The following is a 12,905-nucleotide window of genomic DNA, read 5'->3' on the forward strand; positions in this document are numbered from 1 at the left end:
TACCACGTTGAACACATAAAATTACACACACACCCCATCCATAACTACTCACTGGTATTTCCACACTCCAGAGCTCTCCACCCATCTTACAGTTCATCTGCAAAGCAATTTTGGTGGCAATGGCCATTACAGTCTGGGGCTTGCTCAAGGTGCGAGCAAGCACACATTGGCTTGGAGTGGGGCAGTCTGTGCACAAGTATTTCTTGATTGCATCATACTTGTCCTTGCGATTACTAGACAGAAGGCAGACCACCTTGAAGAAGAGAGAAAAAAGCTTCAATATATTCTAGCTACTGCTAAAAACAATGTTTCAGAAATCTCTTACTCCCTCTCTAGCTTGCTTGAGCCAGCTATGGCTTTACTTGAATTATACGTCAACCTAGGCATAGATCTGGAACACTACACTTTACTTTTTCCTATTATCTATTCCTATATTGTTTTGCCTTAAAGCTTGAAGCATAGCACAATAACCAGAATAAAATAAACACATTAAGGTGCAGAAACATGAAGCAACACAGAATAGGAAAATGAGCAGCTGGGGAAACTCAGCTAAGTAAGAACATATTTAACACACTATCTGTTGCACATAACACACAGGCAGTCTGGGTCAGTGTTTCAGAAATATTCCACCTTGGACAAGACCATCCTTGGCAGTCCTACAATCTTATGATTCTATGCCAACCACAGCACTTAAGAGCAATCTACTTAGGCACTTCAGCTTTCAAAGTAGTTGTTTTATTAGTGACATTGTCTTGAATATGTTGGCATATTTTAAAAGCATAGAGTTTTGAAGTGATATCAAAAAAACCCAGTACTCTGGAAAAGCTTTCAATTGACCTCTTTGTCAACCACCTTCACCTAGATGCCAGCAAAAAAATTACAGGTTGCTTACCTCTAACTTTGGTTCTTCTAGTGGTGCTCTGTACTTTTACACCAATGGGCTATGCGCCTGCGCAGAGACCTCGTCGGAACCTAACAAGCTCAATTCTCCTGCTTTGGGTGGGAATCCCGCCCCCAGCTGCAATAACCACTCCTCATCCCCTCAATCCACCTTCAGGAGACCCCGCGGGGAGGACAGGAGAGCGTGTAAAAGTGCAGATGACCACTAGACAAACTAAAGTTACAGGTAAGCAACCTGTCGTTCTTCGACGTGGTCTCTGTCTTTTACACCAATGGGTGCATAACAAGCTAGCACCCAAGAAGGAGGGAAGAAACAGAAGCAATGTGAATCTCCTAGAAGTATTTATTTAAGAAACAAGTACATCAACTGAAAATGGATTGCAGGACACTCCTGCCAAATACAGCATCATTTCATGCCCTGGCATCAATAGTGTAATGGCGGATAAACAAGCCCAAGTAGCAGCCTGACAGATAGCATCCAATGGGACTGCCCAATCAAAGGCAACAGAGGCCGCTACAGACCTGACCGAGTGGCCTTAACTGGAACAGGCAATTGTTTATGAGCCAATTTATAACAGAGCTCTATTGTCGACACAATCCACCTAGACATGGATTGATCAGAAACTTGGAGACCTCTACGGGGCCCATCGTAGAGAACAAACAGTGAGGAAATTTTCCTCCATTCAGCAGATCTCTAAACATAGAAGGATAACGCCCGTCTAACATCCAAGCGATGCAATCTACACTCAGCATCAGAAGAAGGGTTCTGGAAGAATACGGGCAGCATGAGAGACTGAGAACGATGGAATGTAGAGACCACCTTAGGAAGGAAATGGACATCGGGTCTAAGCACAACCGTGTCTTTATGGAGCTGGAGATAAGGTAAGTCAGCCCTAAGGGCCCACAATTCATTCATTCACCCTCCTGGCGGAGGTAATGGCCATCAGAAAGGTAACCTTCCAAGTAAGGAGACGGGGCTCAATTAAGGCCAAAAGCTCAAAAGGAGGCCGCAACAAGCCGGCCCAAACCACAGACAGATCCCAGGCCGGTGCCAAAACAGGATTGCCAGGGAAAACATGCAACAGACCCTTCAGGAAATCTTTTACCAACGGGTCTTTAAACCACGAAGGCCAGAAAGACAGGGACTGGGCCACAATGGCAGCCAAGTGCACCGTAAGGGAGAAGAGTTTTAGACCAGACTCCTTAAGTGTAAGTAGATAATCACAGATTATTATTTCTCTGTGTAAATTGCCCTGAACCATTTTTGGAAGGGCGGTATAGAAATCAAATGAATGAAGGGAGGGGGAACAAGTACAGCAGAGGGCCTGTCCAGTCCAGGATGAAGGCATTGCCCAGAAAGCCCTCTCCTGGAACAATAGAGGGTACACTGAGCATTGTCCCTGGAAGCGAACAGGTCCAGAGTTGGAACACCCAATTTTGCAAATATATTCCCGAGACCCAGGGTCCACTCGTGGGAAACCGTCGACATCCGGGTCAACGCGTCCGCCTGAAGATTCAGGGAACCCTGTATGTAGACTGTATGGGGCGAGACTGTGTGAGCTACGCACCAGTGCCAAAGGTCCATCGATGACAGAAACAGCAGACTCCTTGAAGATGTGCCGCCCTGACGACTGACATAGGCTTTCGCCACCGTATGGCCCATTTGGAACGTCACCGATTGACTGGCAAGAACCCTTTGATGGCGTTGAATATGGCCAGCAACTCCAGGTAGTTGATGTGCTGGGTCCTCTCCCTGGGCTACCAAGAAACAGAGAACTAGGTCCCACAGGGCCATGTGCCCTCGTAAACTTCTAGAAGTGAAGACAGGTCTCGACAATTTGGGATTCCCCCAGGCACAAGAGACATTCGGTATGAGTATTGGGGAAAGGGATCCTAGATCCACAATGAATACACTTCTTGAAGTTCATTGTGCCCGGCATAAATGCCAAAGGCCAGCTGGCCACTGCACCCCATCCCAGCCGGGATCGGGGCTCTGCAGAAGGGAAAACCGCAACAAACAAAACACAATGTGAAATAAGAAATAAAAAGGAATGCAGGAACAACAAGGGGATACATGCTGATCCTACTTGTTGCCGAGCTGCAGATTCCACGATGAAGCGTGGATGACGAAAGACTGAGAGGATGAGGAGTCGCGTAGCTGCATATAGCGGCTGGGGGCACGGTCCCCGCCCAAAGCAGGAAAATTGAGCTTGTTAGGTTCTGATGAAGTCTCTGTGCAGGCGCATAGCCCATTGGTGTAAAAGACAGAGAACATGAAGAACTGTATCTTACTCAAACTTTAAGAGACCCAATACATAATTGTCACCTAAGGATTAAAACAGTCTCATCTGGCAGGCGTTCACTAAGCTATTCATTTCTGCAAGTAAAGTTCCAAAGGACTTTCCGCTACTTCCAGAGCAATCTGAGGAGTTCTCTCATGCACCTAGCCTACCTAAATCAGGTGTTTTCCCAGCATGGTTCAGAGAATAACAGACTTCATAACGGACTTTTCAAGAATGACTTCGAAATGCGTACCATTTGTGTATCCGGGACAACTTTCTGCTTCAGGGCTCTCAAGTATGCCTCTGTTCGGTCCTCTACTTCAATCCTACCAAGAAAAGTCCATATATTTAACAGTCTTCAAAATCACTCTTCATCCCACTTTGAGCTCAAACACACATCCCTCTTTACAGGATCCCTCAAACTTTAAGATGTAGCATTTCCTCCTTACAGGAGGAGAGAAGGTTCTCTAAATGTTGGAACTAGTTCTAATGTGTATTTCTCTATTAATCTCCGAGTCACAGCTAGACATAATTTGTTTCATTTACGTAAGATAACTGAGTAGAATGTCCTGAAGTGCTAACGGAACAGTATTTATTGCACATTTTGACCATTACTGTGCAATATACCAGATTTTCTTGAGTTAACCGCCTGTCAGATGTTCCAGCAAGGCAGAGATCCAGTTTCCAAGTAATATTATTTCTACTGCACTCACATTATTGCCTTGTTCATCTGTATGCCCATCGCTGGTGTGACTTTGAAGAGATTCTGAACTAATGTATTGGCAGCATCATAATTTCGGCGTGTGTATATCAGCAGCCAGTTGTCCAGTGGCTTTACGCTAATGAGAGATGCTCCCCTGGTTTCTTTAGACCAATCTGCAAGTTGTGGATTGTAGTCAAACTGAAAATAAAAGGTAGTCCAAAATAAGTCTTTTGCAAGAACATAGGTAGCGTCCAAAAACTCTTACTGTCTCTCCTCACTAGACAGAAACAGCCCGTTCTGGTTACATTTTAAGACATATTTCAAGTTACTTACCACTTTCCCTCCTTGTTGGATCTTTTCTGACTGAACAACTCGACCCGAGAAAGAAAGCAAGTTGGATTCAAAGCTTAAGCCCCAGTCACGGAGTTCTTTCTGAACGTTATCATCTCTGTACAATTAGACAGAAGCAGAGTTAAAGGATGTTGCTGGAGCGTAATAATATTCTTTAGACCAGTCATTTTTGCAACTGGTGGGGTTATTAGAGGAGGAAGGGCCCTCCACCCAGAAAAAAAATGAAATGTTTAAGTAACATACTTGTTAATGTAATCAATGAGCCTTCCAACTTCACGCATTCTTTGCTCTGGTGGAAGTCTTGTATGAACAGATAAGTCCTTCATCACATTAAAATCGCTTCGCATTTTATCAGTTAGCCCTATAATATGAAAAGCGTGGCTTGCATCAAGAACGCAGAGTGCCAAAGGAATACCATTATATATCATTCTTCACTGAGGACTTAACTAAAGGAACCACGCACTCGACTTCATCAGCATCCAACTGCTACATACTCTATTGAGCAAAATTTGTATGAAAGCTACCTTTCACCTCCGAGAGCAAGGTGCAATGGATCAATTAATGCAGCAATTTGTACAGCGTGAAGTGCCCCAACTGCACTATATAGACAAGTTGTTCTAGTGAGAACTAATCGGCCTATTTTCTAGTAAGGGCTAGTCAGCCTATTCTCCTTTCTCTGTCTCTACAACTGGACTAAATTTGGTTCAAATTGAGGTCCACAAGCTAGATCTCTTGCACCTCAAATGTTCACACGTCCGCCATCTTAGATTGGGGTAGATAACATCATTACCAACTACACCATTGAGGTGTCCCGTGTGTCACTCACTACAACTGTACCAAATTTAGTCCAAATCAATTCTACAGTCAAGTTAGTGCATATGCTCCTCAAATATTCACACAGCCACCATCTTAGGTTTGGGGCAGATGACATCACCACAAACTATGGCATTGAGCTTTCTCCATGTGCCCCTACAGCTGTAGCAAGTTTGGTTCAAATTGGTTAAGCGGTTCACAAATTAGCCCATTTACGCCTCAAAAGTTTATACATCTGCCATCTTGAATCAGAGTGGATAACATTACAGACTATGCCGTTGAGGTGTCCCTGCGTATCACTCACTACAACTGTATCTAATTTGGTTTAAATCAGACAGTCCTCAAGTTAGCGCATTTGCGCTTCAAACATTCACACGTCTGCCAGCTTGGTTTGGGGTAGATGACACCACAAACCATGCCATTGAGGTGACCCTATGTGTCCCTAGAACTGTTCCTGATTTGGTTCATATTGGTCCAGGTGTTGCAAAGTTGATGGGGGGAGGGGGACACACGCGGACAAACACACAGAATGTCAGGCGATCTCATAAGCCTACTGGAAGTAGGCTAAAAAATAGGTCAATATTCAGCATCATCAATAGTATCCCCAGGTAAGGAAGGAGAATCAAGCTTGATCCAGAGCACTGGCAGAAGAGTTGGACATAGAAACAGTATACCTGTAAGGTAGCAGAGTTCAGGAATGAGCTTTGCTGGTCCTGCTATGGCACCTCCTGGGCCTCTCCTCCTCTTTGGTTGGCTCACCAAAACGGGTTGGTTCAAGTCTGTGATTTCTTGGCTATATTGCTGTATTAAAAGCAGAGAATGTGCCGAGTAAGACACCTAGCATTTGCCGGACGTGGCTTGTTTGCAAAGTTTTGGGCCATGAAGTTGGAAGCAGCTTTTCAACTATGAGCAGAACACTGATCCCTAGGTTGATAAAAACTGTTCTACAAACTCAGCTAGGCATTTAATCACCATTGGCTACAGGAATGCAGAAGTATGACTGTAGTGATCAGACTCCCCTTCCCCTAAAGAGTTAACTGGAAGTGAACCGTCTTGACCAACAGGCTGGTGAACTCCAGGGTTCAGGAGTTCCTGACAGGCTGGTGAACTCCAAGGTTCAGCATACCTGGTGGGTGGGACCTAGAGAGCTGTTGCCAGGAAGAGGAGAGTTCTTTGTTAGAAAGAAGCTAGGTGGGAGGTGCACAGGAGGACGTGCAGACATGGAAGTTGGTGGATCAGTCTGCAGAAAGATAGGAGGGCAGCAGTGTTCCCTCTAACAGTGATTCCCAGATGTTGTTGACTACACCTCCCATCATCCTTTATCTTTTGTCCACATGAGGTCACTGGCACACTGAAAGAAAACCCACTGGCACATTGCAGGGGAAATACATTGCCTTGCCAGTACATTTCAGAATCTCTCAATGCTCTTAAACTAAAATAACTAAATGCAACAAAATTCAAGCATGCAGTAAGTCACAATTTCATACCATTTTGTAGTATTCCATAAAGCTGATTTCAGATCCATCCGCTTTCTTAAAGTGATCTTGGGGATTCGCATCCCAATCAATATCGTCAACCCGATAAGTTTTGTTGTTATACCTGGCAGAGTTTGGAATAGCACTGTTTACTCAATTCCTCTGTGCAAAGGTCTTACTTATCACCTTGCTCCATGCAATGCACAAGGATCATGCAATGCACAGGTAAGGGATCACTCGCTTCCTTAAACAAGGCTAACAACCAGGATAAATGAATCGTTGGCACTTACCTGAAAGGTCATTCTCCTCAGGAGTATGGGTTGTATCCATACTATTGTATGGGTTGTCTCGACCTCCTTCTCCAGACAGGGCCAATCACAGAATTTTTCTCATGACTAGGAGGGAGAAGCAATCCCCTCAACCCCAGTATGTAGCCAGCACTCTGCCACAGCCGCTCTGTAACCAGAACACACTAGAAAAACTTACAAACGGAAAAAAATACCAAGCACAACACCACGAGGGGAGGGGAAAACCCACAGAATAAACCTTATCACTAGCACAACACCCTCCAGGGAGAACAGGCCACCCAGAAAGGAACACTGCCCACAGACAGAAGGAGGAGTACGAACCCAGATGAACCTGGACGGGGCGGATACAACCCATACTTCTGAGGAGAATGACCTTTCAGGTAAGTGCCAATGATTCATTCTTCCTCAGAAAAGGATTGTATCTGCCAATAGTATGGGACCTACTAGAGCCCCTGAAATAGGGAGTGGGTCTTAAGAGTCTGGCCCCTAGGTTGGAACCACCTCCTGCAAATCTCTCTTACCAAAAGAGGTATCAGCAAAGACCCAGTTCTGTATTTTATAGTGTTTCACAAAGGCAGAGAAACACTACCAGGTGGCGGCCTGGTAGAGTGAGCCATTACACCATCTGAAGAAGGCACCCCTTTTGGCAGGTAAGAGCTCTATATATCGACAGATCCACCTAGAGAAGGAAACCTTAGATACCTTCTACAGTGTATGTTTGTTTCCTGAAGGAAACAAAAAGGGACTCCAAGACCCTGAAGGCCTTTGTGTGCCTTAAGTAGACCTCTATGGCCCTACACACATCCAGGGTGCGCCATTCCTTCTCCTTAGGAGAAACTGGCCTGGGACAGAAGGAAGGTAGCATTAACTCCTGGGACCTATGAAAAACAGAATTAACTTTAGGTAAATAGGTAGGATCAGTTCAGAGGACAACATAATCAGGGAAGACTAGACGAAGTTCACACTGAAAGCGCTCCCAGATCAGATACCCTTGGAGAGGTTATTGGGATAAAAATAAGAATTTAAAGGATGGGAGCTTAAGGGACACTGACCTGAGAGGCGCAGAGGGAGGCTTGATAAAAGCCCGCAACACCAGGTTTGGATCCCACATGGGGAACCTGTGCACCACAGGGGTTTAAGAGTGGTTGCCCCTTTTAGAAACCTCTGAACATGAGAGTGACCAGAAAGAGAAGAGCCTCCTTGTTCTCCAATGATCGATGATAGGGCAAAAGTCTGCTGCCGAAGGGTATTTGGCCGAAGCCCCTCATACAACCCTTTCTGCAAAACCCCCAGGACTTGGTTTATTGATGCAGACACAGGAAGAATGTGTTGCGTGCTATACCACTTGGCAAAGGTCTTCCATGTTGACTGATAGATTTTAACAGTAGAAGGACAGCAGGAGGCCATGACTGTATTCTGGACTGCCCCTGACCATTAGACACTCCCGTTCAATCTCCGAGTGAATAGACTGAGCCAATAAGGCTCCAGGTGGAATACTGGTCCCTGTTGAAAAAGAGGATGGAACCCCAGAGCCATTGGCGGCTCTAGGGATAATCTCCACCAGATCAGAGAACCAAGGGTGTTGCAGCCAATGCGGAGCCACTAGGATTACTTCCGCCTTCCACCAACAGATTTTGCGCACTGTCTAGAGGAATTACAGCCACTGGAAGAAAAACATGTCAGGTGCCGTCAGCACATCTGCCCCATTGGCCCCCTGGGAAAGGTATCTCGACAGGAACTGAGGCAGCTTGGTGTTGGCTGGAGTGGGGAACAAGTCGATCATTGGGCAACCAAACCTCTGAATGATCTTTTTGAATGACTGGTTGCTCAGAACCCATTCTGCCTGGCTTAACTTGGACCAGTACTGAAGATTCCTTCAGTAGATCGGCCTCCAGAGATAACAGATTATCTCTGCCCAGGACAGTAACCTGTCTGCCTCCTTCACCAGGGGCTTGGAACCTCGTGCCCTCCTGACGGTTGATGTAGACATTTGTGGTTGCATTTTCTATTTGAACCAGAACATGACAGCTTTGGAGAACTGGCAGGAATTATCAGAGAGCATACCTTATTGCCTGAATTTGGAAATTGCTTTTTGTGCCTCGGACCAGAGCCCCTGCACTAGAAGGTGGTGACAATGAACCCCCCAGTCCTGCAGGCTGGCGCCGGGTGTAACCTGGACTCAAGTGACCAGGAGGAATATGACGCCCCTTAGAGTGGCTGATGTTGTCCACCACCTTAGGGAGAGCAGAACACATCCCAGCAGGGTGACCTTGAGCCTTGACCTTTGCCTCATGCTTCACCTGACCTGATCCTGTCATGGTAAGAGGAACCACTGGAGTTGCCATCTGTGGAACCGTCCCCATGGAACTATCCCTATGGTAGAAATCATTATCTCCTGCAGTTGACTGAGGGGGAAAATGTTGGCCCTGGGCTGCTGCATCAGTGCTTGGCACTTGGCCACCAGTTTCTTCCTACAGTCGGAAAGGAAACCACCACCACCCTAAACATATCAATAACCGCCATCTTGGCCTCAAATTTGTCAAGTTCCTGAGAATGAAGCATTGGTTACTCACCGTGAAGGCTTCTTCTGGTTGCTGCTGTCAAGGCATCTCATGAAGATGGGTTATCCCTGTCACGTGCTCCTAGGCAGGACTATGCAAGTTAGTTTAGAAAGGCAGTCCTATATAGCTCTGACGGGGATAACCCTGCCCCAGTTCTTCTAGGCCGAGCGAACCAGTAGTACGAGAAAGTTATGCAGAGAAAAATACAAGAGAGATGAAACACATATACATGTCCCTACGCCCTGCAAGGAACAGATGTGTGTGGGAGCGTATAACCTGGTCCCAGGAGGGTTCTTCCCCTAGAGAGGACAGCGAGCCACAAGGGTGGGCTGAGATGCCTTGACAGCAGCAATCAGAAGAAGCCTTCACGGTGAGTAACCAATGCTTCATTCTCAGTTGGTGCTGTCAAGGCATCTCATGAAGATGGGACTTACCAAAGCAAACTTCCCAAGTCAGGGAGGGATAAAGCTGCTCATTCCTGGGGAAGAACCCTCTGGAGTGCTCTCCTACCGAATGCCGCTTGGGCAGCGGCGTATGTGTCCAGTTTATAATGCTTTATAAAGGTGGATGGACTCTTCCATACCGCTGCCTTACAAATCTCCTGTACTGAAGCGTTAGTGGAGAAGGCGGCCGAGGCGGCTGCCGACCTGGTGGAGTGTGCCCAAATATTGGCCGGAGGAGGGACCTTTTGTGTCTCATAAGCTAAGGTAATGAATGCTCTAATACATTTAGCACTAGTTCTTGCTGATACCGCCTCTCCCATAGAGGTGGGCAGGTAAGAGACAAACATAGATTCGGTCTTACGAAAACTGGCCGTGCGTTTATGTAGCATCTCAAGCATCTACGTAAATCCAGCTTGTGCCACAGTTTCTCTCTGAGGTGCTTCGGATGTGGGCAGAATGAAGGAAGAAAGATGTCTTGTGATGCATGGAAATGAGATATCACCTTTGGTTGGAAAAAGGGGTCCGGAATCAGCCTGACCGAGTCCTCAGAGAAGACGCAGAACGACTTGTGGACTGAGAGCGCTCTCAGCTCGGAAACTCTTCTAGCAGAGGTGAGTGCCACCAAGAAGGCCAACTTCTGAAACAGGAGGCGTAGTGGTATGGTACGGATCGGTTCGAAAGGAGGGCCTTGTAATGCTTGAAGCACCAAATTCAGATCCCATGAGGGGAAACGATGTATCACTGGGGGAGACAATAGGGTGGCCCCCCTGAGAAACCTTTTTAGGAGAGAATGATACTGTGAGTTAGCCTTCCCCTTCAACATTGGCAATAATGCGGCAGCTTGCCTCTTGAGGGTGTTGGGCTTCAGTCCTTTATCAAGCCCATCCTGGAGGAATTGTAGGAGATGTAGTGGAGTCGCCTCATCACTAGGGAGTTTTTTCCTGTGGAGCCAACGCAGAAACATCCTCCATGTATACTGGTAGATTCGATTAGTGGAATTTTTCCTAGAAACCAGGATGGTTTCAGTCACTTTGGGAGGAAGTCCCTGCGCTCGCAATCGGCTCCGCTCAGTCTCCAGGCGGCTAGTTGAAACCAGCCCGGATTGGGATGGTGAACTGGCCCCTGGAGAAGAAGGTCTGGTCTCGCGGGGAGATGCCAAGGCTGGTCTATTGCCATGCCTACGAGGTCTGTGAACCAGTGACATCTGGGCCAGAACGGGGCCACCTTGACGACCTCTGCTCTCAGATTCCGTATCCTGCGGAGTACTCTGGTCAGAAGTGGTATCGGGGGGAAGGCGTACAGGAGACCCTGGGGCCATCTGCAAGACAGGGCATCCGTTCCCCATGCTGCACGACAGTGGAACCTGGTGATGAATATCTGTCTTTGCGTTGAGGGGAGTGGCGAACAAGTCTGCTTGTGGCCGCCCCCACTTGTATGCCAACTGATCGAACACTTCCGTGTTGAGGGACCACTCCCCCGGGAGGAGGTCCTCCCTGCTCAACCAATCCACTACTGAGTTCAGATCTCCCTTGACATGGTGAGCTGTGATGGAATTGAGGTGCTTCTCGGCCCAAGATAGGAGGAGGACTGATTCCTGGAACAGAGAACGCGATCGAGTTCCTCCCTGTCTGTTTACGTGTGCCTTGGCTGTGGTGTTGTCCGTTTTCACTAAGACATCTTTCCCCTCGACCAGGGGTTGGAAATGTAAGAGGGCCAGACGGATAGCTCTCAGCTCGAGCCAGTTTATAGAATGGGATCTTTCTAGGCTCTCCCATCGTCCTTGGACTGAGTGTTGTAGGAAGTGTGCCCCCCAGCCTCTGTTGCTTGCGTCTGTTGTGATAATGAGTTTCGGAAGTTCGAGGAAGCACTTGCCTGTTTGGAGATTCCGAGACCTGGTCCACCAGGTCAGGGACATTTTCACCTGCGGAGGCGGAATGACTAGGATGTTGCGCCTCGTGGTTATGCACGCTTGGAATTTTAGGAGGTACCATCGGAGGACCCGAAGGTGTAGCCTTGCCCACGGGACCGCTTCCAGCGTTGACACCATTAGTCCCAGGAGTCGAGCCAAGGACAGTAGAGGCGACTTCAGCCTCGCCAGGACGTCCCTTGTTTCTGATGTAAGCACCTGGGCTCTGTCTTCCGGGAGGAAGACCTTGCACGATAGAGTGTCGATTATTACCCCGAGGTGACGAATTCTCTGCGTCGGGGAGAGGTGACTCTTTTCTATGTTGATTAGAAAACCGTGTTGATTCAGTGTTGTCATGGTCCTTTCCAGATCCCTTACTGCTGAATCCCAGGACTCCGATTTCAGGAGTAGATCGTCGAGGTACCCCACTATGTGTACCCCCTGAATACGAAGTAGAGCGAGGACCGGGGCGAGGATCTTGGTGAACGTCCTGGGTGCAGAGGCGAGGCCGAAGGGGAGGGCCTTGAATTGATAGTCCAGCCCTGCGTATTTGAAGCGGAGTAGCGGCCTGCTGTCGGGATGTATGGGAATGTGTAGATAGGCCTCCCGTAAATCTATTGATGACAGAAAGTCTCCTTGCTGCAGAGATTCTAAAATGGAGCGGAGGGACTCCATGCGAAACTTGCGTGTTCTGACGAATGAGTTCAAATATTTTAGGTCTAGAACCGCTCTGCGGGACCCGTCCTTTTTGGGTACCGTAAACAGGATGGAGTAGACTCCTCTCCCCTCCTGCCCCCTGGGCACAAGCTCTATGGCTCCGATGTCTCGCAGGTGTAGGATAGCCATGGACATTTCCGCGTGCTTTGAAGCGGAGTGAGAGCGGGGAGTAGGGAGAAATCGTGGACGAGGGGAGGAGCCCAGCTCGATCCTGTAACCGAAACGAATGACCTCCAGAGCCCATGCATCCGATATATCGCGTAGCCATGTTGGGAGGAAGTAGGATAGGCGACCCCCCAGGCTGAGGAAGTCTGTGTCAGAACTGATTCTTTGCCTGAGGTTTCCCCTGGCTGCCAGGGTTGCGGAAGTTGGGGTTCCTGCTGGTGAATCGCTGGCGGGGCCAGGAGGATCTGGAGCCGCGGAAGTCTCTGTCTCTGCCTCTAAAG

The 12,905-nt window shown here is 47.7% G+C and overlaps 1 protein-coding gene across 4 annotated transcripts in view; it reads right to left on the reverse strand.

Moving 5' to 3' along the window:
* The window catches only part of PIWIL1 (piwi like RNA-mediated gene silencing 1), a 51,654-nt gene that overhangs the window by 14,721 nt on the left and 24,028 nt on the right, over positions 1 to 12,905 (reverse strand). For all 4 annotated transcript variants that reach the window (XM_053279097.1, XM_053279094.1, XM_053279096.1 and 1 more), the window contains exons 9-15: positions 6,537 to 6,648; positions 5,724 to 5,850; positions 4,480 to 4,597; positions 4,219 to 4,333; positions 3,896 to 4,083; positions 3,436 to 3,508; positions 53 to 253 (exon numbers count right to left, since the gene is read on the reverse strand). In XM_053279097.1, coding sequence (XP_053135072.1) covers positions 53 to 253; positions 3,436 to 3,508; positions 3,896 to 4,083; positions 4,219 to 4,333; positions 4,480 to 4,597; positions 5,724 to 5,850; positions 6,537 to 6,648 — 934 coding nt within the window. The remainder of the gene's footprint in view (positions 1 to 52; positions 254 to 3,435; positions 3,509 to 3,895; positions 4,084 to 4,218; positions 4,334 to 4,479; positions 4,598 to 5,723; positions 5,851 to 6,536; positions 6,649 to 12,905) is intronic.

Source organism: Hemicordylus capensis, chromosome 15, assembly GCF_027244095.1.
Source record: "Hemicordylus capensis ecotype Gifberg chromosome 15, rHemCap1.1.pri, whole genome shotgun sequence".
In the NCBI taxonomy this organism is placed as follows: Eukaryota; Metazoa; Chordata; class Lepidosauria; order Squamata; family Cordylidae; genus Hemicordylus; species Hemicordylus capensis.